Genomic DNA, 27,902 nt, shown 5'->3' with positions numbered 1-27,902 from the left:
TTTTAATATCAGAACGATTCCAAGCAGTGGAATAGGTACTGACAGATTAAAACGCCCGAAGATCGATTAAACTTTCTTTTGAGTTTTTACAAAAGAAATAACGTTTTGTAATTTATGTACACTTTTTCTAATTTAGAAAATTGAAAGATTCTTGGAGAAAAGTGAGATCATATAAAATTTTATTTCTTGCTCACGCATTACACCATATTTCATGGATTCCTACTGCTTCCTAACATTACATCTTTTGAGTAGGTCTTTAGCTACTATTTATTCTTTGGTTTTTAATGGGACTTGAGTATCCTTTTTTGTATCTTAATTACCTTGTAACAAATAGTGGCAATAACTTCATGTATGCTGAAAAATTATAATAATGAAGCTAGATTCACTTTAAGCATTTTGAAGAAATTTTACGTTCCTTTAAAATAACATTAGCAGTGTGCACAAATTTTAACACATAATCGAACTTCATTATCATAAATCGATATTAAACAATGTTGGCAGATTTTTAATTCAGAGAGTTATACTATGGCAATGCACATATAGTTCTGCAGACACTAATTCTCTCATAAAATACAAGTGAAATGCACAAATACACTACACTATTGTTGTATTTTCTTAACATCAATGACTCCAATTTATAACATGCACATTTTAACGTTAGGGAAACGTTTCAAGCGTTCAATTAATAATGTTTGCAACATTCTTAATCAAAATGTACCACCGCCTTTGAACGACAAAGTATAATTTCATATAAATTGTTTTTCTTTCTGATTAAGGCCATTGCATTCATTCTGCTGACGTCTATTTATTAAAATAAATATTTTATGCAAAGAAAATAGTTAACGTACTTTACAAACATCAGCTAACTCTCACTAGGTATTATATGCAACTGAAAACTTATACCTTATTTTAGCTATGTAGAGTTAATTTACAATGTCTGTTCATTCTTCCTCGTCTATTACATTCATCTTTCTAATTTAAAAGGTTTGCTTAAAACAAAGGAATGCATGAAAAATGAAACAAAATATATTCGCAAATAAATAAGATCTTGTTTTTCAGACATGATTCACAAAAACATTATGAAAACTAACCTAAATTCGAGTTTCATGATATGTGCGATAAAACTAACAGGTGCTTTTGCGTTAAATAAAAGAAAAGAAAAGAATTCTCAGCAATAAGTGACGTGTATGATAAAAGAAAAGAATTTGACATAGAAAGTTCTGAAAATTATGTTATAAGTCTAGTAAAAATACTGGTTACAAGTTTCATTCGTCTCACAATTTTATACTATCGGCAAGCTACATAAACTAGGAGTCACTGATAAACGAATCAAGGTATCCAGTGCTTGATTTAGTACAAATTGATATTTGAATCACCCTTTAAAAAAAAAAGGAAAACGAAAAGCGTATTTTATTTTTTAAATACGAAAACATAAACAGATTGAACTCTGTTTTTAGCTCAACCTATATTTCATAAAACGAGCACTGATTGTAAAAATCTTTTATAACCTAAACATTAAGTGGATTGATAATCCTAAAATCAAACTCAGTTACTGACTTAAAAATGTAGTATAATACAATATAGACAGCTCTCTTAAAGTCCTTGTGAAGTAGGTGCACTTGATAGTAACGACAGCTTTAAACATAGAGTTTCGTCACTGGGCAAGGATACATATCCCTCTTCATTGCTGTGTCGTCTTGCCTTAATTTTGACAATAGCTATAGAGCAGCAGAGTTGCAATTGTCGACTAGAGGTGACAGCGGTCCTATTTTCCCTTTCCCGCTTCCCAATTTGTCTGCCTCGTAGTGTACATCCAAAGACAAACCTTAAATTGTAAGAAAATTTTATGTAATATACACATGTCTTAATATATGCATAAACAGAACGAGTCGCCAAAGCTTGGAACTTACAATATCTTTGTTGTTCCTAATGATACAAGAAAAATAGAGACAAAATGTTTATTTCATATAAATATTTCGTCAAAAGCAATGAAGATATTTTAAATTCCAAGCTTTGGCGAATCAACATGTTTGTATACGGCTATATATCTATATATACGTGATACATGACAAATTTTAAATAACGTTCATATATGTTATATAAAATATAGATGTATTTTGATTATATTAATGATTGATATATAGTTTCTTTGTTTTGTATGTAACAATTTCTGTATTTTATAGCGACATTTGCATTCAATGGCAGTTCTTATTCTAACAACAAATTTGAACGAAAACCACCACCAATAATACATCTGATTTTTAACATAACTGTCAACCTTTAACGTACATTTCTGATATGCGTATTTACCGGAGGGCCTCCGGGAGGTGGATGAATGATGTATCGGTCCTGTTGGTATTGTGTTTGATTCGGGTATAAATGCAGCTACCAGTAATGCACATATCACAAGTAATGCACCAAACACAAATGGTGGTCCTGGGACGAGCTGAAAAAATCATTTCTCTTTTAAAACATTCGTATCGAGCAGTGCTCTCCAGCGTAGGAGCTCATCGTGTGTCTGCTTCACTTTTCAATCGTTCCTTCCCTATACAGCATACCTACATCATGTTACCCAAAAGGCTAACAAGCTCTGGCTTGGAGAGCACTGTTATAAATGCAATGTTTCGTAACAATTATTTGTATAAGAAAAATGTACATTAAGAATATTTCATTCATAATGAAACCTACCTGTGTTACTAGCTGTGGCATAATATCAAGATGCGTGGCAGTTCCTGTTTTATTATTTTCATCTAAAGGAGATGGTTTTGCAGGAAGGGGAGAATTATCGTTGAGATCAACGCGAAACAAATAAAATATTACTCCAAACATTGCTGGCCCAAGACCGTTGCATAATCCACGCATTCCAGTTACCATGCCTTGTACCAAACCCTGCTTATCAGCATCAGAATGCATGGATATGAATGCAGAAATCGCAGGATATGTAATACTTGATACAGAGGCAAGCACTCCAGCAGCCCACATCATCCTTGAAGTTGTAAAAATATTTTTATAAACTTCAAGTAGTGCCGATTTTTTATACTGGTTGTGTTAGAATTGACGGTCCATATTTGAAGTATACATAGTTCTCATAAAAATATGCAAAAAAATATTAATTAATATGACTCTAGAAATCATCACTTTCCATATTACGAAAAAAATCGTCATTTCAATTGGACCTTAAATGTTAGCACACCCTGTATAATACATAATCTAGATTTTATATAAAAACTATTTTATGCATACAAATAACAAATATTACCATGTTTGGGAACCGAAGCCAAACCACATAAGTTGTAGCATCTCAAATAAGAGGCCTAAGATTATAGTATGTTTACTGCCAAGGATCTTTATTAAAAGACCCAAGACAATTTGCGCTCCAACACTTAAAACTCCCACCACAGCAATAAAAAATGCTACCATCAAAGCAGTAAATCCCATAACCTTAGTCAAATAGACGAATATACAACTATATTGTCCTGCTTCAGGAAGATAGCTCAGGAACACGGTAATACACAACATTAAGATTGTGTGATCTTTGCCAACCTAAAACATCATAAATGTCATTTACATACTCAGAATTTCTAGTGTAACACAAAAATTTGCTTTTCGTATATATTTGCACATTTTGCTTAAAATAGAACTCAAGAATTTGTAATTGCAAAGGTTACATATCTATTTTTACACGCAAAACGCGCTAATTTGGATTGATTTCAAATACATTTCCTTTATACATATATGCTATAATTAATCACTTGCCTTTCCAAGATAAGCAAAAGGATCTGCCTGCTCCCAAGATATAGGTGCTGGTGGGCGAGCTTTTTCAGGCAAACTTTCAGGTACAGCCACTAATATAAAAAACACATCCAACACTGCAATAGCAGTTGCTAATGCAACCACAAGATTTTCGCCATACACTTTCATAATATGGTCTCCTAATGCTGGACTTACTACCATACTTGCAGCAAAAGTTGCTGATACCTGATGGCACATATTTATGAAACAAAAATTTCACATCCAAAATTCATTAAGAGAGTTAATAATGTAATACTTACCATACCATATGCTGGAGATCTTTGATGTTCTTCTGTAACATCGGCAACATATGCAAATACCACTGAAAATGTGCAAGCAAAGACACCACTGATGGAGATCATAGCAAAGAACCACCATGTGTTAATGCTCATTAGAGGAATCGGCGCACACGTGAAGGCTACAGTGATGAGTAGAAAGAATTTTCGACCCCACACATCGGATAAAGCACCAATCAGTGGCGCAGAAAGAAATGACAGGATTCCTTTAATGCCCATTATCAAGCCATTCATCAGGAACGTATGATTTGGAAATGTGATATTCAATACAGAGATAACAGGCATGGTTAATAAACCCCATGCAAAAAATTCCAAAAATATTACAACCAGAGCATGGTACACACTTGCCTCTCCAACACCAGAACTCTGAAAAACAAAAATAATAACTCATATAAATTTGTCCCCTATATATAGACTAGACAATTAGACAATTCATAAGCAGCCATGATATCTATTTGCTGTACCCAACGAATATGGAACAGTAAAAGATAATTTAATTCAAGATAGTAATATCAAAATCTTTCTTTGAGTTTATCAAAACTATAAGCACTTTGCAAATTATGACAGCTGACCTTAAGATGCCTGTAGCATTGCTGAGTAAATGTAAGAGGTGTGAGTTTAGCAATAGCATGTTCTTGGCTGTTGTGAATTTCAGAACAGGAAGGGCCCAGGCCCTCTGCTCCGCCTTTTGCCCCAGGGGGCATGACCCCTAAGAAGTGCTACTATATATATTTCTTTCCATATTTATGATTCTATCAAGTTTTCATTTATCAGTTGTTCAGATCCATATAATACTGTAACGAATAACCTTGACTTAACATCATATCAATTTTGCATTTTCAAATGATCAACCTAATTGTCGTTAAAAATGATTTATCATTACTGTGCTTCTTTAATTATGTTTATGCATTAATTTCAATTTGAAGCTTTATTTCTGTACCTATTTTTTAGTCAATTTTTCTTGCAGTACATTCAGTGTATTGTATCTGCTTCTACAAATGTTCTTATTGTATCACATTTATTTTATCTAATGAAATTCAATCTATTTATTTATCTTTAAGGTTTATATAGATTGCATTAACTTTAGCAACATACATATAAAATAATTGAATTAGTAATTGCAACAAGCTTCTTTCTTGTTTCCATAATACTAATTTGTTGTTATTATAAGTTGTGCCATTAACAAAAGTTAAGTAATTAGATTAATATCACTCAGTAATACGAAAAATATTGTGCATGTTCAACATCATTGTAAAAAAAAATCTAATGAATTTGGTATTGTAAATAAGATCTGTCATCATTGTTTCATTTAACAGCTTGATTTTCTTTGTTCATATAATTCTATGATTTTCTTGATTGTGATCATTTTTGGTCATGCTATATAAATTTTCTTTTCATTCGAATAAAGCATTCTTCTGTACTTTCTTTTTACATATCTTAACAACATAAAGTCAAAAGATCTTATAAATGCATAAAATCTTGTGTCAAAACCATGACTATCGAACAAAATATCCATGCATAACAATCTCAAAAGTATTCCTTTTATGTTGTGTACACAGATTTATGGAAAAATCTTGAAGTACTTCTCACAGTCATAGCAACTTTAAGGGTAACTTATTTAAAGAGCACTACATTGTTAACAGTGTTACAGTTTAGAAAAATTGAAGAATTCTTTTTCTTTACATAATGCCATTCAAGCATTTCTGTTTTAATCATTTCTTTTTGTTAAAAACAACTCATGTTTCTGTCAGACATTCTTCCATTTATTGTTTGTTAATAATTCAATAATTGGATATTACTTGGTATGACGTCACGCGAATTTTCATAATTCGGAAGAGATGTATACGCACGAAGTTGTCTCTGACATTTAAATTTTATGTGAAAATCGTAGGGCAAAACGTTATGTTACTAGCATATCAAAAGAATGGTATGATCGGTAATGGATATCAACTGATCCATCGGGCGGAGTAATCCTTCTCGAATTTAATGTTTTTCGACGTCATAACTTATTGTCAGTACTTCGTCGTAGAGGTTTTCAAGCTCATATAATTAATCGATGGTTTTACAATTGTTATAATATACACTTTTCCTTTTTTCGGTGCAACAACCAAAAATTTTAACTATAGAAACCCTGAACCACTGCATTACAACTCTACACGACATCCCCCCCTCCCCGCTCCTCGCAATACTTTTCGCAATATGTACTACACTCTATAGTTCTTTCATCGTACCTTTACATTGCATCTAACCTACAAATCTCTAAACGAGGTACGATATTTTGTTTATCGTACATCTACGACAATATATTAGAATGAAAAATTGTTTCACTTTTAGAGATCTGAATAAACGTATTTTTATTATTTGCTTAGTATTGAAAAAGATTACTATTTGTCAACCACACATTGTTGGCAGCTGATCAATATGCGCAAGACGGTGTTGCCTGAAAGATTTGTACATATACAATATTACTTCAATAAAAAGAAACAGGGACCAACAATATAATATTATTTTACTAAAAAAAATATATATTTTAGTGGAAAGATAAACTGTTACAAACTGTTGCCATTTACGATTTCATAGATGAATCATAATCATGTTTCACGTTTTATTTTCAACGAATTAAACTATTTAATAGTTTTAATAGTTATGTTCTAATTGTGAAAACATTTTTCTGTTTTTGTAAGTGAAATAGCAGGAATATATATATTTTATATTTTCAACTAACTTTATTACAGTGGACTTAAAGGTTACCATATTGTACCCAAAAATACATATGTCTATTCTTTATGTATTATTCAATATTATTGAAATTAAATATTTAACTGATTATTTCTTTGTATTAAATTTTATTAATATTAAAAACCATTTTTTACAGGATTCATAACTAGTAATGTTGAGAGGTTAGACAGACGAAAGAAATAAATGTGCTTTTTCATAAGTATAAAAAAATTTTTATCTATTTTATGTTGTAAATAATAATTGTAAAACATAGAGGTGAAGGTAAGAATGTAATAACAATCCATGAAACTGGAGAAAGAGGAAAATGACACAGTTTAAGGCAATATTATACATCATTTTTTTAAATGTATAAGACAACCTTACCAAATATTATCTTAAACAAGACCATAGATTTTCCAAAAATCACTCAGTATTCATTTGAAACAACCTTGAGTTGTTTTTAAAAGATAAAAGCAGAACAAAGAAGCTGGTTGCAGATCATACTTCATTAATTGTAAGATATCAGGAATGGATAAAAGTTGAAATTGTTTAATTTGTGTTGTATTTAAATCTTAACAAAATTATTATTTCATTATTACATATTACAATTAGTATTTTATACTTGCAATCAAAGGGTTACAGAAAGTAGATTCTTGAAATAAAACCATATCAAGTTGAACAATATGTTATTGAAAATTTTAAATTTCTTACATGAAATGTGCGATTTGCATTTTACAACAGCCATCTATGTACATGAAAATGAATCTTATTAACAGATATGTATGTACATGAAAATGAACAGAGATTTAACCATGTGTCAATGCTATGTAAATACAATGGAAACGCGCTAAAACTCACACAAAATTTCATAATCGGAACGTTATACACATATCAAGTAGCATCTAATGCGGAAAGTTTTTTATTATTTACTATTTTATGCGCTACTTGACAGAAGATAAACACAGAATAGAATAATTATACACGTCATGCATTGAACGAAAATTCGTACTTACTTTTAATGCGAAATCAGAGGTAACACATAAAAGGATCAAGATGTAACTTAAAAATCTAATAGATATTAAACTGAATTGTTCAGTACCGTAATGACCCCATCCTTAATAATGAATTTTCGGCTTCGTACGATCATGCCCACGACCTTCTTTGAGACCTTGGCGGGCATATTCACGCACTGCGCGCACAGACTCTTCCGCTTTTTCAGTTTCATTAATTCCTAAAAATTCGATGACACCGTACGAGTCATTTTTCAGTGAAACCCCTCACACAAACACAAAAGGCAATTTTAGCTTTATATCGTTCTTATATTCGCATCTACATAGTGCAACAAGCCACATTTAACCATGCCCGCAGACTACTACAGACTACCAGGTAAGTGCAATATATTTTATAGTGGACATAGAACAGAAAGTATAGCGATCACAGAATTCGCACGCGAAGTAAGCGCCACTAAGCGACAGTGTAACAAAACGCATCGACGTATCAATTCTTTTTTATCTACCGTGCCATGCTTTTTCATTAGTGTATACTTACATATACATATACATATGAGTAGTAAAATATGTATGCTGATAAAGTTGGGTTAATATATATATATATATATATTCCATTATATATATATATTGTATATAAATACAAACATTTGTATAGTCCATATAAAACGTATTTATCATTAATAACGTAACTCCTATTTTAAAACATCTGAAATTTTTGATTCAACTAATTATTTCCACTTTCTGTGAAAGATCTATTGTAAACATTTATAGATTGAATAACAATTATAATCAATGTTTAACTCAAATAAAAGTAAAAGTATTTATGTTTCTTTCAGTAGCTACAATTTGTGTTCACAGTAAAGCTTACTTAACATTCTCTACTCAGACGCGGGAACATTCGAAGGTAGATAATCATTTCGTTATTTGAACGAATTGGTTGGATATTATTAGACAATTTATGAATTCCTACCTATTTCTACACCACAATTTCGTTACTCTACCGTTTCATCTCTTTGTTTTCTTAAAATGAGAGATAAAGTGGCATAACATGAAAGTATGTAATGATTCATAACCGAGAAAATGATCGTGACCGGTCAATACCTTTTTTTCTCATTTAACGATAAGAATATTTGTAAGTAAATACTGTATTAATGTATGTATGAATCTCTTTTAATTATTACATATTTCCAAATTGAAAGATTTCGAAAGTAAAAAATTTTCGATTAAAAAAAATCAATGGATAAGCGTTATCAAAAAATAAAATTATCTTTTGGCGGTTTTCAATAAACTGCGATCTGCTTTGTCTGATAACATATCGCGTTTCGTGTGCATGCAGCATGAATTTATAACTTGATCATTGTTAACGCATAGCACCGCAAGAGTGCGCATTATTCAGTGAAAAAAAATGGTGGTTATTTGGGTGTAGTCGGGCGATTGTCTGCAACACAAATGTGAGTACCGGCTGACTAAAGAATTACGAGTGCTGTTTGTCAGTGCGTCGCAAAGCTAATATGACTGTGTCCATATCGGAGGTAATGAAACTGTCGATAACCGAACGAATATCTTGTATATAGGCACGAAACCGCGACACTATGTAGGTATTGTTGTTCACGCATCTCCGCATGACAAATCTTGCAGTCTTCTCGATGCATTTTATCAGTAAAAAATTTGGGATAGACTTATGACGTTCTTAAAGGATGAAGAGATTTGTATCTATCCATACGTCTGAAAGCCTCTTGCCGTGGGACAATGTGTAAAATATGCACTAACGCGATATTTTTGGGATAGATGTCACATTATCTTGGTATCTGACTATATGCGCGCGTACGAATGTGTACATTTATTTGATTTACGGTATATGTGTGTGGTACTTCCTCTTCACCCCGTAATACGCAGTCGTTCTTGTGTACAGCATGCAGTGCAACGGTGTGTCCGTGAGATACGTATATCACAGTATATACGTAAGACCTGCTACTTGCTATATACTGTCAACATTTTTCAAGTGACTGTTCCATGATGCTTGACAACATACTGCGTTATTGACGAAGTAAATTTTTTTCCCGTTCATTTTCTTCGTTTAGACATGTAGTCCCGCGTTCGTTTCGTTATAGTTCGAGAAATATAAGTTTCACCTTGTTGATAAATAACGAAATATTTGTATGTACGTTAGATATATATCTAAAGCACTAATTCTAAGATCGGTTGCCCTCACATTTATTGGCAGTAGATGCGATCAACATTATGCTATTGATGTTGCTAAATTTATACAATCCATACAGCATATAAACGTTTGCAAAACAGGAATTACATAGTGCTACAAGAAAGACCATACACACGCAATTCTGCCCTCTGTAAAATAGATTAATTCAAGGTTTATTGATAGAATTCTATTTCAATCACAATGTTCTTGTGTCCCTGATTTTGTTTTTTTATTCATAGAAAATAAGTTAGTGATTCAGTTTCATTTTTAATATAGTTACCATGCAAGTTGTAAATTATTCATATATTTACCATATGGTATGTTATATATGTATATGTATATACATATACTACACATAAGTGTTGGCACATATTTAATGCAAACTTTCAAAAAAATTGTTGATGGTATTGAAAATGAAAAAATATATATCCAATGTGAAAAATTAGAATGAAATAATTCTATATAATTAATAATTTTTTTTTATTCTTCATGTGGGAAAAAATAGTTTTTAATGAATTTTTAAATATCAATAAACCTTTGATGCATTATTTAACTAGCAATAATTAAATTTGTAGTTCCCAAATTTACTAAATTCATATTTTTTTTTTTCTGTATAAGTCAAAACTTCTTAAATACACTTATAGCAATATTTTTTTAATTGATTTAAACATTTATATATTTTAATTTTTAACATAGATCCTTGAAAGATTTGATACTTTAGAATGAATAAGAATGAAAGAATGTGAACTTAAATATGATATCTATTAAGTACCTTATAAACATATTAAGAATGCAAGGTAACTAAATTTTTGTACGGTATATGTTGGGATTTCTAAAAAAAACATTTGTGTACATGGTTTCATTCCATTATTTTGTGCATTAACAGTACATTTATTAACATTTTCTTATTAATATTTTTGCAATTGTTATATGAATGATTTTTTTGATTTCAGAATTATTCAACTTGTTGTTTGGTATTAAATATTTATTGAGAATTTGAGATAACAGAATATATACAGTAAACAAAGAAGAAGAAATCTGTGATGAACATAAGAATCATAAACTCTGTACACTATAAATACATTCAGAATTTTATAGTTGGAGAAACAATCTTAATTAAAGATACAAGCTATTTCCCTACAAAATAATATGACAGTAAAAATTTGCATTAAGTTTCTATACGAAATAATTTAAAAGGAAAGCTACAGAGTAAACTAACAAATTTTATAAAGTGAGCTCATTTGTAAGTTGGTTATGTGCAATGCCGAGATGCTGCAATGAAAGCAAGGCAGTGAGTTCGGTGAGCACCAGTCAGAAACACAATACAGAGGATATTTTGTTAACGCAAACACGTGCTTTTTCAATTGGAAATCAGTTGGAGTTAGACGACGATTCGCCAATTGTTGAGAAATCGCACAGAAGAGTGCGGTGTGATTTAAGTCCAGTTCCAACAAACACGAGTACTAATTTGAATATAAAACTTTTAAGCATTAAGGTAAATTTATTTATTATTTAAGTGTATTAGTATACAAATGAACTAGTCATTATTTCTCTATTGATATATTGATTTCTTGTAACATTAATGTATTGGTTATAGGGAGATAGAAACACTCGTCAAGATCATCAGGTGAGCACTGGATCTGGTGGGTACAGAGAACGAGAGAAAGAAGCTAAAAAGAGAGCAGCTATAGGCAATACAGTGCGTGGGCTTTTCTCATCTGGCCACAGCAGGCAGGACAGGTATAATGATGTCTGTATCAAAATCATGCTTCTTACATTGTCATTTTTTACCTTCTGTCATTTAATTTCTTTGCTGTGATTCATTTTTTGCTTCTTATTTAAGTGTGATATATTTTATATAATCGATACACATACAGAATGTCTCAAGAATAAGTGATACAATCAAAAAGCAGGTAATTCTACATTTAAAAGTAAATTGGCAATATATAATAATGGTTTTTAAATTTGATTCTACATTTTCGATTTAATTTTATATTGATAATCACTTGCTTCATAGTTGTACCACTTATTGTAGAACACTATGTATATTTCATTAGTTTGAAAAGCACTTTGCAAAGTCTGTTCTTTGATATATTGTATTTCTTTCAGAAATTCCATTCTCTGGAAAATGATTTTATCAAAATATAATTTGTTTCTAAATACGCAGCTAAGAATAGAAGTACATAAACTTTCTTAATTTTAGGTTTTCAACTTATCGAATTATTATAATTTTTACATGTTACTCATAGAGTACAATAATATTTCAAATAATGAAACCACACACACACAGAAACTTCTATGCATCTCATCTGTACTCTATATGTACATACTAAATGTATCGTAATCATTAAAACATTAAAAATATCCTTTAAAACTATAGATGTTAAGATCAATTCATGTGTATTTTACAAAGAAATTTATGTTGAAAATTTGTACATAAGGCCAAAAACTAGTATAGTAATGAAAATAGCTTTCATTTTGTAAAGTTGGAAAATTTCACTCAAAAAATAAAAATGTAAATTCAAATATATTTTCAGAATTACTGAGCCTCAGCTTGAAGTATGAAATTTTGTAGATATTCAAAGGTTAGTGGTTATATGATTCAGATTATTGTTATGCTGCAGTATAAGATTATTCAATTAGCACTTATCACCCTTGAAACATAAAAAAAAATGATAATATTCCATTAATAGTGTTATTATATCATTTGCATTATGTTTGGCTTTTAACTTTTAAAAATTGCATTATATTCATAGATATTATACATTGTGTTTCTAATTTAGTTTCTCATTTATATAAATAATATCCAAATGTTTTACATATCTCATCTTCTTGTGAGATTCAGCAGTAATTCAAGACATCATTCATGACATTTTGGCATTATGTAATGTAACATAATTTCAATTCCAACATGTACATTCAGTACTGATGAGACTAAAAACTTAATTAGCATCTCAATTTATATTTACCACCATTCATATATGCGCGTACGCGTGTAACATTTTTCTGTTATTGATTTATATGCATAAGATTTTACTATTGCTTTAAGGTATTAAATACAGTTTTAATTTGCTTTTTCAGTAGTTGTATTGTCTTGGAAAAATAAAACATAAATTTATTCCATAAAATAACTGAAAGCTTGTCTGTTAAAAGTATATCTATATCACAAACATGTAGGTTGATTACTATATTAATGCACTTCCAAAAATTATGGAAGGATCATGTAATGTAACTTAGTTAATATCTTTCTCAATAAAACAGAATAATGTTTAGGACATTTTATTACATTTTAAAAAGTAAAAAATAAAGTTTTTTCAATGATGTATAACATAAAAGTTATGTAGCATTTTCAATGATGTTTTAGGTATGAGACAAATAGGCAACGTTCTTCAGGCGGAAGTGGCCTGTCAAGTTTATGTCCAAAGCTGGTGGCCAGTGGAGGCAGTAGTAGCCAGGGTGGGATTAGTTTGGCAGTGGGACACTTAGCCTCTCAGGAAGGTGGAGGTCCATGTTCAGTTGTTACCACTCAAAGAATTCATAACCACACACATAACCATAAACGCCAAAGAAAATTGTCTATTGTTTCACAAGCTGGTACTAGTACTCATAATTCTGGGGACCGAAAAGTTCGTACATTTTTCACATTAATTGCACAGATAAGCATTTTTGTAAAGAAATAATAAACATGAATGTTTTACTTAGACATCAAATATAAGTCGTTCCTCTACAACAATCTGCAAAAAGCAAATACGAACGCAGAGGACTGATCATAGCGCAGATTCATTATCTATAACAACGAACGGAGTTGCGAGTAGTTCACCTTCTTCTAAAAAGAAAGTTTTGTCTGCATTGCGTATTTCTGAAAAATCATCATCTCGGAATCTCAATTCACCATCTTTAGAGAATGAAAATGAACGCAGTTTTAGCGATGCAGAGGAAGCTATTACAGCAACAGAAAATGTGTTCAGTATACCAGGTACTATATACTTGTATAAATTTTATAGTTCTTATATAAATTCGTAAATATTATGGTTGATATTCAAAATCTTATTTCGTAATACAGGATCCAGTTCTACACCTTCAACACCAATTAATCGAGTGAGGTCGAAAAAATCGGATGAAGATGAAACGAGCGTGGAATGTAGTATCAGTGAAGAAGGTGCTAAATCGTCACAGAATGTATCAGTTAAAAAAGTATCATTAGATTCTAGCGAGCAAAAAGGTACGGAATGTTCTGAATCTTCTAAAATTTCTAATATTACAAGAAAAATATCGGCAAATAGTATTGACGAAGAAACATCTACACAAAATAAACAAAAAGTACTCTCTACATCTTCCATAAGTACGAAATGCAGCAACAGTGAGAATAAAACTACAAGATCTAAAAATAAGTATGTTACAGAAAAAATAATTGAACAGCAAAATAATAAAAATTTGAAAGAGACAACAAGCATGGAAAAAAATATAAATACGACTGTAACGTCCACAGAAACGTCCACAAGTTCAGCATCTAATAGTAAAAATAATGATAAAATAAAACGAAAAACGTCTACCGATTCTTTAAAGACTACTAATGTTACGGAAAAAGAAGATTTAACTAAAGATTCCGAAGAAGACGTGACCGAGGATAAAAAAGATACAGAACAACATGAGGAACTAGTGAAAAGTTCAAGGTTTGTAACATCGAAAGTGTCAGAAGAGATAGTGGAGACTGAGGGTAAGGATATGGAGACACAAAGAGAAGAAGACGAAGGAGAAGTGACGATATATGACGAAGATGACAATGGCACCAGTATTAGTGATATTGTTGCCACACAAGCGCTTCATGAATCTCTAAGTAAGTTAGGAAAAGTACCACCTTTAGATACGGAAATGGAGGATGTTAAAGACACGGATACGCAGGATGAAACGAAAATTGTGAAAGATTCTCAAAAAGAAGTAGTCGCGCATGAAGAAACAGTGGAGGGCTTTATTGGTCCTTTACTCGATGAAAACTTTAAAGCGGATGAAAAATTAACGCAGAAAACAATGGCAATGGAAGAAGTTCAAAGTCTGTTGCTAAAAGTGAAAATTCAGAACGTTGAAGATGACGATGACGAAGAGAAAGCTATAGGTATATCACCGGATGGCAGATTTTTGAAATTTGAGGAGGAAATCGGTAGAGGTAGCTTTAAGACTGTATACAGAGGTCTGGATACTCAGACTGGCGTAGCTGTCGCTTGGTGTGAATTACAGGTAAGAAGATTAAAATCATGTATTTTTCTATAGTGTCATTATAGTTGTGGTATTTATGTTAAAATATTCTCTTTTAGGAGAAAAAATTAAATAAAACCGAAAGACTGAGGTTTCGAGAGGAGGCAGAAATGTTGAAAGGACTGCAACATCCAAATATTGTTAGGTTTTATGACTATTGGGAAGTCACGCTAACACGTAGGAAATACATTGTACTAGTCACTGAACTTATGACTTCAGGTACATTAAAAACGTAAGTTATTTTAAAATATTTTTAAAAACATTTGAATTTTCACTATTATTATCTTAATTTATTATATAATTTTACACAGGTACCTACGACGTTTTAAAAAAATTAATCCGAAAGTAGTGAAGTCCTGGTGTCGACAAATTTTAAAAGGCCTTAGCTTTTTACATTCTAGATCACCGCCAATTATTCACCGTGATCTGAAGTGCGACAATATTTTTATTACTGGTACAACAGGGAGTGTAAAAATTGGCGATTTAGGGCTTGCAACGCTTAAAAATCGAAGTTTTGCAAAAAGCGTTATTGGTACACCCGAATTCATGGCACCCGAAATGTACGAAGAACATTATGATGAATCTGTCGATGTTTATGCATTTGGAATGTGTATGCTTGAAATGGCTACTAGTGAATATCCATACTCTGAATGCACTGGACCAGCGCAAATATATAAACGAGTTGTATCGGTAAATAATATTCATTTTATCTATAACTATCTATTCACTAAGCTTTGTACTCTTAACTTAATATTAGTTTTCACTTAGTTCTATAGATTACATGTTATTAATTAATATTTGCATTATACAGGGCGTAAAACCACAGAGCTATGACAAAGTGGAAAATCCAGAAGTACGTGAAATCATAGAAATGTGTATTCGATTAAAGAAAGAAGAACGCCCATTGGTCAAAGATCTTTTAAATCACGAATTTTTCGCGGACGATGTTGGATTAAAATTAGAAATGGTTTCGCGAGATTCAGCGGTTGCGGATGCAGAACTGTCTCGTGTCGAATTTCGACTTCGAGTATTAGATCCCAAGAAACGTACTAATAAACATAAAGAGAATGAAGCAATACAATTTGATTTCGACATTCAAGCTGACAATGCGGAAGAGGTAGCCTCGGAAATGGCTAAATCTAGCTTAATACTCGAAGAAGACGTTAAGGCTGTAGCAAAGATGTTAAAATCTCAAATCACTACTCTGTTACGAGAAAGGGAGGAACGTAAAGCCAAAGAAGAAAAAGAACGTCTAGATAGAGAAGCGGACACTACTAACACGGCTAATGAAAATTTATTGCAACAACAATTGTTACTCCAACAAATGCAATTACAACAACAGTTACAATCTCAACAACAGATACAATCAAGTATGGGCATTCAAATGCAGGGTCAAGTACAAATGCAGTTACAACAAAACCAAATACCGCTTCAATCGCAACAACAAATGCAACCTGCCGCGCAACAATCCCAGCAACATAATTTACAACCTCAACAAGTTCAATTAGTTCAACAACAACCATTGATACAACAACAAACATCGGTCGTGCAGCCCCAGCAAGCGCAGCAAATGCAACAAGTACCACAAGTTTCGCAACAGCAAGTTCAGTATCAACAGCAACAGTATCAGCAGCAATTGCAGCAGCAGTATCAACAACAGCAGCAACAACAATATCCTCAGCATGTTTCGCAAAATTTAACAGCTGCTTCTTCTCAATGTTCTACGCCTCAGACCGTGCAAACTCAACCACAATTTCCTCAAGTAACTCAACAAATACAACAACAACAGCACTTGCACCAACAACAACAATATATACAGTTGAATCAGATGAATATGCCTCAACAGTTGAGCCATCAAATGCAGTCGCAGATGCAATCTCAAATACAAATTTTATCGCAACAACAGCATGTGCATCAACAAATTCAACAACCTCAACAAGTGCAGTATCCTCAACCACAGGTACAACACGTCCAACAAGTACACCAACATGCAGTGGGTTCTCAATCCGTTCAAAACCAACAATTCTATCAGCAAAGCACCTCAGGAACTTCTGGATATAATTCACAGCCTATGTACCAACAAAATATATCTCAACAAATATATCATTCGTACACAAGCTCCAATCCTACTGGACACGTCGAAATTTTATCATCCAACCAGCCTACGACTCAAATTTATCCTCATGCAAGTATTCCTGGAAGTTCGGCGCCTCCAACTTCGCAACCTTATATACAGCAACAAACGGGACAAGTTCAAACGTCTGTACCATCCAGCATAAATATTCAAAGTTCATCGTCGGCAGCTCTTATACAAAGTGCAACAACTTCTACTATTCCAAACATGCAAAATACATCTACAATTCTTCCAAGCAGCGGGCATCAATCACAATCCCAACAAAATGTCTTAGTTCAGATGCAGTATCCACAAAATTCCAATGTTCCCGCTTCTGTTCCTATATCATCCGGAATAAGTGTCCCAGCGCATTCAGCAACAACGTCACAGCACCAGCAACATTTCGTTTCAACAACAGATCAGTGTTCTACTACGGATAGAGCATCATTGCCTAAGCAGGATACAATGGATTCCATACAGTCATTGCCAGCAGATTTACCTTCTAGCATTCAAGATTCAACGAATACATCTAATTTAGCTAATACAAACGTTACATCTCAAACTACAGTACCAAGTGAAGGGTAATTTACGAAATTTTACTTACTCTAAAAATAACCCCTATTTAAAAATTTCATAAGATGTTTTACTTTGCATAGAGTAACTCAAGAAAATTCCGAAAACGTTGCCTCTGAAAGATGTAGGATAAAAAGATCGACTACGAAGCGCAAAAAACCTGGTATTAAATTGACAGTTTTGTCTGTAAGCAGTGGCGAAGGACAATCTGTAACCGTTGAATGCCAGCTAGATACAAGCAAACAAAAAACTGTGACGTTTAAATTCGATAGAGATGATATGGTACCTACCGATATTGCCAACAATTTGGTAAGCAAGTGATATTACTTTAAATATTACTATTGCAGCGTAACATAAATATTTAAATCTAACAGACTTTTAACAACAGAAATTTATATTTGTTTTTTTTTTTATTTGCAGGTTGCCGAAAATTTATTACCTCAGTCTCAGTGTGAAACATTCGTAGAACTAATAGAGGATATTGTTAAACAATTGCGTTTGGATCCTACACGGACTTTACCTTTAGTGGCACATGGTCCACCGGATCAATCGGCTGGTGGTAGTCCAGTTACAAGCCGTCGACCCAGAGATCGTGACCACAGTCTTGATACAGCTAAGGTAACAGTTTCCCTTTCATCCGTCATATCATTTTATGAATATTAATTAATTATTATAAACGAAATTGATCGGTTTCTATTGAAAATCAAAGCAAATAAATTCTGAAATGTTTTCGAAAATGAGTATTGTTAATAGTGTTATTAATTGCTATTTAAGGATCCGATACACAAAAGTCCATAATACGTATCCTAGGACTGTTTCGCTTTTAGAAAAACTATCTTAAAGTGATGTAATTGTCGTCATAGTTTTGAAGTTCGTTTTCCATAATGGAATTATACATTTTATACATTTCGTGTCAGAATAGCTTAGTAGTCTTGTGCTCGAAATGTGTATCACATGACTTCACAAAAAAACAAGGGTGCGCATATAATTGGTGTGTATCGTTTTGGACGCAGCAGGTGAGACATGGCTCGCTAACTCGTCAAAGCAGCCACCGATCGTCGTACAAAGTCCATCGTAGACACCGTTCGGTGAGTTCATCGTCCCTGCCGTACCCCCATTCCCGTTTCCTATATTTCATCGTACAGTCGTGGACGTTTGTGCATCCTTTTTAATTCACGATACATTGTGTTCGGACGTTTGTGTATCTTTTTAAGGCACAGCAATTTCATATGACGACATTTCCTGTGTTTTATACGTTCATCACGTAGGCGATTCGTAATACAATGTTTGGAGTATTTAAACAAGGTGTTTCATGCTTTTATTTTGTATCGCTGTTAATCCTCACATTTAATTTTTACTCAGAAAGCGTTTCAGGAAGATTATATTTCTTCACAAAAGTATGATCTCCGTTAGAAATATTGATTCACATAAATCACCGTATTTCAGACAATATTGTGTATGCGAACCCTAAATAATGCGAGATGCTACATTAATAGAAACAAACGATTTTATATTTCTTAAATAGACAGGAAATAGCATTTATTCGAACGATTTCGCTAAATGTATTGTCACTTAAAAGTAGATGATCATCATTAGATATTCGTACTTGTGTTTCCCTTTAAACATGTTATTTATTGTGATTCTATTTAAGTATACTTTGTAATGGACTATTTAGTTTATGACGTAGCCTTGTTTTGTTCATGTGCATTACAATAATTTTGTGAGAAATTTCAACAGTTTCATCTGAACAATTACATATTATATGTTTCCAGAGAGACGAAACCTCCAATACCTCTACTCCAACAAAATTGTTGCAGATTGACCAAATTATTTCTCATATTACGAATGCCTCCTCGGAAAAGCAACAAAATGTGCAAACACCTGATAGCCAAGTGGGGCATGAAAATACATCGGCCGAAGCATCCAGACGATCATCTACGTCGACACAAAATACAGATACATTAACGCCGACCAATTTACCAAGCGATCCGACCGATACTCAAGAAACTGTAATCCCTATGATAAATGCAGACACGGGGTTGGATGCGCATCATATGCCTAAAGATGATATTACTAAATCCTATCAGTGCTCGACATCATACACTCAAAATCAAATACAGGACACAACAAACCAAGCGAGTGAAGTGTCAAAAGAATCTGTAGTTCAAGATATGACGGAACTTCAAGAAAAAGAAGCAAATAAAGAAATGCAATCTGACACTACAGCTACGGAAGTGGCTGCATTAACCGCGCCACCTCCAATGCGAAAAATCTCTCGTTTTTTAGTTAGTCCTGTAGTCGAACAAAAAGTTCTTACAAACGAAGAGGAAGGATCTATTACTGTCGTAGAAGGTACAGATAAATCTAATCTTCCGACGATGCAATCGACCGTATTACAACCCAGCGTGGCTGATGATGGACAAGTAAAGCATGATGATTCGGAAGTAAATGTTTTAGAAACACAAGTCGTAACTGTTCCTGAAAAGTCTAATAGCGAAGCGGTTATACAGAACATTCAATATATTACGGAACAAGCAGATAATGTTCAAGCAATGCAATCAGGGCAACAAACAATTGGTATTCAAAGCACCGTGCAAGGACAACCAATGCAACAAATGCAGCAAAATATCAGTACTATGCAGTCTAGTCCACACAACGTAATTATACAACCATCAACGATAACGCATCAATCGCCTCAGCAAATACAACCTGTTCCTCAAAACATCGTGGTTGCACCACAAAAAGATCTACAAGCTCAAGTTCCCTCGAATGGAGTCAACTTACAAGGGCAATATCAGAATCAGCCTATGCAACCTAACATTTTATTACAACAACAACAACAAATGACTGCGCAACACAATTTAACGCAAATGCATATTCAACCTGAACATCAGCATCAAGGACAAATGCAAACTCAGCGACCATTGCAACAATTTCACTCTCAACAAATACCGCAACAACATCAACAATATGTAATGCTTTCCGGGCCAATACAACAATTACAACCAGCCGCAATTGTAGATGAAAGAAATCGGAGAATTTCAAATATTTCTACAACGTCAAATATGTCCACAGATTCACAGATGTCAGAAATAGTTAATCTTACAGATGATAAAAAACAGTCGATGGTTGCACCTAACGCATCTATGCATCACGTACAACATGTTCAACTTATTCCACAAGAGGGATCAAATATTACACCTATTTCGCAGACTGTTTTAGAACCAGTTCAGCAACTTCAAGCAGCTCCTCAAAATCTAGCGAATGTTTCAATGAATACATCCGTTCCTGTTTCAGTTCCTACCCACCAAGTTGTCACTACAGAAATTGCCTCCAAAGTTACAGTAAAAACGAAGGAAGTATCGTCAACACTTCCAGACTTGGCACAAAATTTAGCAAATATATTGTCAAATCCAAAATCAAAATCTACAACGCCTCATAGCTTGACTAGTCATGAGCAAAATTCGACTGCAAACATTGCAGCAGCTACAGTAATTGAATATAAACCTACTCCTCTTCAATCTGAACAGTATTTTCAACCTATTCAACCCGAAGCAAGTCAAATGCAAATGTCTTCGCAATTACAACATAATTATCAAACAAATACAGTGCAGCAAGGAATTTCACAAACGTTTCAAATTTCTCAGCAATCTCATCAAGGTCAACAAATACCTTTGCAACAAACAATGCAATTAAATGCAACTCAACAAATGGATCCTCAGTTACAAATATCGCAACAAACTTTTCAAGGAGTACCGGTTCAAACGCTCCCTTTGCAAGGGAAATGGATTGCTACCACGAATCAAAATATTTTACAGCAGACTGTACCAATAAGACATACTCAACAAACTCTTCCATCGTTGCAACAAATTGCCCCTACACAACAGCAAATTATACAAGACATACAGCATTTAGAAAGCTTTCCTACACCTGATCAGTCTCAATTACACTTAAAACTTCCAGATCAACAACTCTTAGGAAAAACATCAGAAGCTGAAAATCAAGATACAACTAATTTTACTGGGTATGTATGTTATAGTTACGGCATTGGATTGTTTGGTATTGTTACCTGATTCTGTATTTTATATAATTATTTCTTTTGTTTAAACATTAGACGCGTTAGTACTGAATATCATCTACAATCGGAGACAGAAAATTCCAGCCATGACGTAACTCCTGAACATACAATTGTTGAATCTGTGGACTCGGCGTTGTTTATGCAAAACCAGATATTACAACAACAACAACAGCAGCAACAGCAACAACAGCAGCAGCAGCAGCAGCAACAACAACCACAACAACAACAACAACAACATCGGAAGCTTAGCCAACAGAATTCTTTAGATAAAGTCTCAGACGTAACTATCGGAACAAGTGGTCCAGGTGGAACAGGTCCACAGACAATAGCGGACCTCCACCAAAAACTTGTACAGCTAACAAATCAGCCGTCCGAAGCACACAATGTAGGCACGCCGCCTATAAGTTATCCAGCCACCCCTCATAATCATCAAGTAATAGGAGGATATGATGCGTACATGCATTCTTTACAGCAGAAGCTTGTTAACATTGGTATGCCAATCTCAACTACACATGGCATAGTAAGTATAAGTTATATTTTTTTAAATACATATCAAATTAATCATGAATGACTAATACGAATAATTTATCTTAGGGTCCTTTATCACCTCAGACAACAATCCAATCTTCAACTGCTCTAACCGATTCAAATGTTACAACAAATGTTGAAAATTCCGTCTTAACTCAAGAAGCCTCCATTCATCAACTTGCACTGTCTCAAACCGTAAGTTTTATATTAATATTTTTCAAAGTGGGGGGGGGGGGGGGTGTAACTATTAGAGAGTGGAGAAGCGGTCTCACAATCCAAAGTCCCAAAATTCTAATTTAAACCTCTTATCTGCCACTAATAAAAAAATTGCTTTAATCACCAAGAACAATCTTTGTTTAAATTATCTCTCAAACATCTTTATTATGTTAAATAATAACATATACCTCAGTTTTATATTACAGAAAGTTGTCTTATGTATTTAGCATGTAGATTGCTCCCTTGATAGTCCAACGCCAGGAGGAGGTCCTGCAGGATCAGAAACCATGAGTCCTAGTAAAGAGAATATCAAAATACGAGCGCAGAGACCTGGATCTCGTCTCCAGGAACTGGAACAGGAGTTGGCAAAAATTCATCACAGAGGCTCGATTCTCTCGACGTCTTCACCACAACCTTTGACGCCACCCGTTTCTGCTGTTACTTGTATTCAAATGCAGCCATCTCTACAATCTACTCAAAATTTATTAACCACCGTTCCACCTGTGACAACTGTGCTTGTTGCTACTGTTACTCCCAGTGTCGTTACATGCCGCTCTGACACAAACACTCCAGTGCTAACAGAATCCCAAGAAAATGTTCCCGAGGTAAGTATTATATAATACATGTGTGTAATTAAACTTAAATGCATACGATTATAGTTTTCTGAAAAATGAAATAACTATGCAATTTTGATAGAAGGTTAGTACAACTCAACCTGTTAGAAAAATATCAAGATTCATGGTTTCCAAGGTCGCAGGTCCTCCGAGTAATGCTGCTACATCAACCCAACAACAGCATACCGACGATCCAAAGATTTATCACACGGAAGACACGCAGGGTAAGCATTCAATATCAACTGTCAGAGAATTGAATGTATAAGTTTTAATTAATTTCTTAATTATAGGTACACCAGTACAAGTAATTCATAGTCGTGAAGGTTCTATTCCACCCGCGCAAACTAATCAACCTATTAGTGTTCCTACTCTAGATGTAAATATCTTTGTTGCAAATGTATTTACTATCAAACATGTTAATAATATTTTAATTAAAACATTGTTGTATTACTTCCAGCAAACTGAAAAGGATGAACGATTTTGGACATTGACACCAAGCGAAGAATATCAACTGCTTATAAAAAAGTAAGTTTATTTCTTTAATGATCCAGTGACAATGTTTCATGGGCATAACCACGCATAATTTATTAAACGTTTCGACCCAGTTATGAAAATGTATGCACTAATTTCTTACTAGTTACTAAAAAAAGAAATTAAAACGGAGCATTAATTGATGCATCATTATGTAGGCAAACTATGGAGTTGGAGACATTGCAAAGAAGACACAGGGAAGAATTGGAACGCTTCCAGCAACATCAGTTACAATTATTGATTCAGCAGCAACAACAAGCAAGTGCACTTCATCAGCATCACCATCAACATCACCCGGTGCTTTATCACACCGTTGCGACTAGTTTGGCAGGTGAGTAATTATTTTTAATTTGTGTACGTTAATAAATTATTCATTATTTCGTATTACATGTTAGATTTTTATCGTCCGTTATAATGATATGGTTCTTTATTTAATACAGGACAAACTAGACTTCCAGGTACAGAAGACTATTTAGTATTTAATACAACACCTCAAACTCCATTGCAAAAAGCTTCAAGTAATTATCCAGACACCGATGAAACATTGCGATTAGCTATGCAAAAATTAAAACAGACTCCTTTGCAACTACAACCACAGCAGGCAACGGCTGGAATACCACACGCTTACGTTATTCCAATTCCAGTAGTGCCTTCTGAAACTATGCAAAATATGCCCTCGCAACAATCCAGTAGTTATACAAATGAATTAGAATCATTTGATTCGTCACATAATTCAGCAATTATAAATTCAGCTCAATATCAGTTCACACCTATATTACCGGATGGAACGAATATTACTGTGTCCTCCACTGGATCGTTAGTCACGCCTATTCCAATATCGAGTTCGACGGGAAGCGGGAGTTACATTCAATATCACGAGAACCAAACATTACCAAACTTTCAAACTTTTAGCTGTACACCACACGGCGGTTTCTTTTTACCGGCTGGCTATCGACTAATATACGCTCCTCCTGGAGCGACCCAGTCTCAACCAGCTACGCCAGCTACTCCGCATGTCGGAAATTCTCATGACGGTACACCGCCAGCAGAACCGTTACATGCGAATACTGATAATTCAACTGTTCCTCCTTCCCATACCGATCAATAACGTAACTTTCAGCAAGCTATGTTCTACATTTTTTCAATTTATTCGTTCTCGTAATACATTCTTAATTTAACTTGTTGCCCTTATCCACTAGTATGAGATGATGCATTATCATTACGATTGTTATTCTAATATAGTTTTGCTAATACGTATTGCTACCCTCGTCCTCGTGGGTGTGTATGCAGAGGAGACGCGAATGAAAGTATTTAGGATGTATATTCGATATTGTAACATCCACGCGTAATCGCTAAAATATTTTCGCCGAGACGCGCGAGCATGATATTAATATTTGATATGTGCCTCGCAGCAAAAATAAAGCTCGATTCATATGCGAAGAATATTTTGAACGAATTAAGTTTTTGGACGAAAAAAAAGAAAAGGAAGAATGAAAGGTTGAAATTGAGGATAGAGGCCTTTACGTGTACTGTGCTTATATAGTGAATATCCTTGTTTAGTGAAAATCCTTATTGAAAGACTTTTTCTGCTCTGAATTCTTTAATACCTAGCACAGTTTACATTAGTACAGGCCTCAGCTAGTCTTACGATCGAAATGGCATACTGCCATTCTGCTCGATGTATATGTATAACTGTTAATGTATACTGGATGCTTTGAAGAAAGAATGTTCATGTGTGCGTGTATGTGACTGCAGGAGTCAGACGGAGAAGAAATATGATTAATATAGTCACTGTTATGCTTTAATGTATTTCTAGCAATTTTACCTACTTCTATTAAAAAAGTCATGTGTTACTAGTTAGCAGTCCCATGTATCTTATCTAATATTATATCGACTACTACCTTTTTTAGACTCCATTATCAATATTTTTATTATCGCATATTTAATTTATCAAAGTTTGAGGTTATTTCACAAAGATTGGCATTTCATTTATAATATGTTGGAAAATATGTTTTACGTAATTCATTCCTTTAAATCTTATAGGAATTTTATTATTTAACAGTTCCATTTCCAATAATTAAATCATATCTAAAAATTGAATGGTAATCCTAGGTATTGAGAGTCTAATGAAAAAAAGCTCAATAGAAACATGTCATAGGTATTAAATAAATTCATACTCGTTTTAACGATATCGAAACATAAAATGATTTAATGTTTGGATTACATCCTAGGAAATATATTTTGAAGTTTCATCTGTGCTATCACATATTGCATTTTGCAATATAGTTAAGAATAGCTTGTTTGTATAACTACAAACATTATTACTACTGTTTATTGATTATAATGTTATCTTTATTTCGTTCAATTAATTGCAGTTCGCGCCGCTTTTAATGTTGCGAGTTACTACTGCGTCTGGCATGAATTTATTATTGTCAGTATTACAGTTACAAACATTATTTTCAAACTGAATACGAATTTTTTCTTACGAGCTCCAATAACAATTATATGGATCATAATTATGTACAGACCAAGTTCATAAATTTTCAGAAGTTCTTATACATATTACTTGTATGTTTTAGGCACTATAATTTCATTATTTTTAAATTTTTTCGGAAAACAGCATAAATATAACCATCAATTCTAATATCCAGTTGATCCACCTGGTAATAAATTCATGTGACTGTTGAACGAAACACTATAATAGATAATTGTATGTATTTCTTGTGGAAATACATTGCAATTATTCTTATATAGTTACTTTTAAATAAATTTATTAAATAATACTCAAAGAGAATGTGTAACTTGTAATACTTAATTGTATATACATTCATTTACTGTTAGGTGGATTGGCTTTTAATGAAGATGCAGTTTCTATATTCGATCATTAATAAAAGCTGACTATTTAATTTTTTTTACGTAAACTATGTTTAGTGTAATAATTTACGGTGATATAGTTTGGTAAAACTTGTTGTTATTTTTTTTTTCCTTTTTTTTGTTTTTTTTTCTACAAACTATTCATTGAATGCAATGAAACATGAACAGACAATAGAATGAAAATTATTTCAACATTGCAATGAACTATTTCCTTCAAAACATATTTTGTACAATATGAGTTTAACTGTATCTAGTATTACAACAATGGTATGATTGGAGTAACTTTTTTTGTAAAACATTTTGATTGTTTTACCAAAGAATACCAAACAGCACTGTTACATACGGAAAAACAATTCAATATGAATTCATCATAATTCTCTTCTACCAATATGACATCTAACTTGATGGAATTGAACTTAGTGCATTCAAACTTAGATATTACAATATATTTTTCAGAAAATATGACAAAAAAACAAGTAAACGATATTTTGCTATATTTTAAAATTCACACGCATCTTAGTACATATTGCTGGATCAGAATTTTATGAACTAATTTATTCAAATTATTTATTTCACAGATTCACATAATTAATTGCAATATATATATATAATCAAATGTAGACAATTTGTTGATTTATATATATTGTATGTATCGTATAAGTATACTATTTTAAGCTTATAAATATGTTGCATGATATTTTAAAAATGCAAACTTGAAAATCAGATTTTTCTCACATTATGAGACTATAAGTTATTGAGAACTACTTTTAAATCATATCAAACTTTTTTTCTTTTTTGTACTCGAATGTAAGAAAAGAAAATCTTGTTTCAAAAAACAAAATTACTAAATTTCTCTAGAGATTGTACTCCTGAAAAATTACTTTGAGCAATGATTAAAATTCAACGATTAAACAAATTGTATGTAATTATTATGAAACATTTTGACTTGAATTCTTAAATTTCTTGTATTAGTATTTAGTTATCCTGCTTATAATAAAAATGAAAAATATGAAAATTGTTTAGATAAAAATAATCGAGAGCTTTCCTGTACTAACTAGTACATAAGTTCATAGATGCTTTAAGACTTGTGTAAGCTGTGTTGCGTG

At 32.9% G+C, this 27,902-nt stretch overlaps 2 protein-coding genes across 18 annotated transcripts; one reads left to right on the top strand and one right to left on the bottom strand.

The window, feature by feature from the left end:
• Positions 1 to 122: 122 nt before the first annotated feature.
• On the bottom strand, positions 123 to 8,212 carry LOC143346337 (hippocampus abundant transcript 1 protein). 6 transcript variants are annotated; one of them, XM_076774340.1, is made up of 8 exons: positions 7,820 to 8,212; positions 4,661 to 4,882; positions 4,053 to 4,454; positions 3,757 to 3,978; positions 3,260 to 3,543; positions 2,689 to 2,986; positions 2,290 to 2,446; positions 123 to 1,825 (listed from the first exon to the last, which is right to left on the bottom strand). In XM_076774340.1, the coding sequence occupies exons 2-8, from the start codon at positions 4,790 to 4,792 to the stop codon at positions 1,719 to 1,721; spliced, it is 1,602 nt and encodes a 533-aa protein (XP_076630455.1). In that variant the 5' UTR covers positions 4,793 to 4,882; positions 7,820 to 8,212; the 3' UTR covers positions 123 to 1,718. The 6 variants fall into 6 exon arrangements, with proteins under 6 accessions (XP_076630455.1, XP_076630458.1, XP_076630456.1 ...); XM_076774343.1 differs by having other exon boundaries at positions 2,311 to 2,446; XM_076774341.1 differs by having other exon boundaries at positions 7,906 to 8,212.
• A 1,004-nt stretch (positions 8,213 to 9,216) lies between these two features.
• Wnk (Wnk kinase) lies at positions 9,217 to 27,829 on the top strand. 12 transcript variants are annotated; one of them, XM_076775854.1, is made up of 22 exons: positions 9,217 to 9,348; positions 10,970 to 11,511; positions 11,614 to 11,756; positions 13,381 to 13,642; positions 13,719 to 13,992; positions 14,080 to 14,238; positions 14,419 to 15,251; positions 15,329 to 15,501; positions 15,581 to 15,959; positions 16,081 to 17,963; positions 18,039 to 18,264; positions 18,376 to 18,573; positions 18,873 to 19,043; positions 19,728 to 21,979; positions 22,070 to 22,553; positions 22,628 to 22,756; positions 23,005 to 23,382; positions 23,474 to 23,615; positions 23,682 to 23,767; positions 23,849 to 23,916; positions 24,081 to 24,253; positions 24,363 to 27,829. In XM_076775854.1, exons 2-22 carry the CDS (start codon positions 11,278 to 11,280, stop codon positions 25,028 to 25,030), a joined length of 9,315 nt encoding a protein of 3,104 aa, XP_076631969.1. In that variant the 5' UTR covers positions 9,217 to 9,348; positions 10,970 to 11,277; the 3' UTR covers positions 25,031 to 27,829. The 12 variants fall into 12 exon arrangements, with proteins under 12 accessions (XP_076631969.1, XP_076631967.1, XP_076631966.1 ...); XM_076775852.1 differs by having other exon boundaries at positions 14,080 to 15,251; positions 18,972 to 19,043; XM_076775851.1 differs by having other exon boundaries at positions 14,080 to 15,251; positions 18,969 to 19,043.
• The last annotated feature ends 73 nt before the right edge of the window (positions 27,830 to 27,902 follow it).

This window comes from Colletes latitarsis, chromosome 10, assembly GCF_051014445.1.
Source record: "Colletes latitarsis isolate SP2378_abdomen chromosome 10, iyColLati1, whole genome shotgun sequence".
NCBI classification, from domain to species: domain Eukaryota; kingdom Metazoa; phylum Arthropoda; class Insecta; order Hymenoptera; family Colletidae; genus Colletes; species Colletes latitarsis.
Note: the sequence above shows the minus strand (reverse complement) of the source record. Positions and strands in the feature narration are given on the sequence as shown.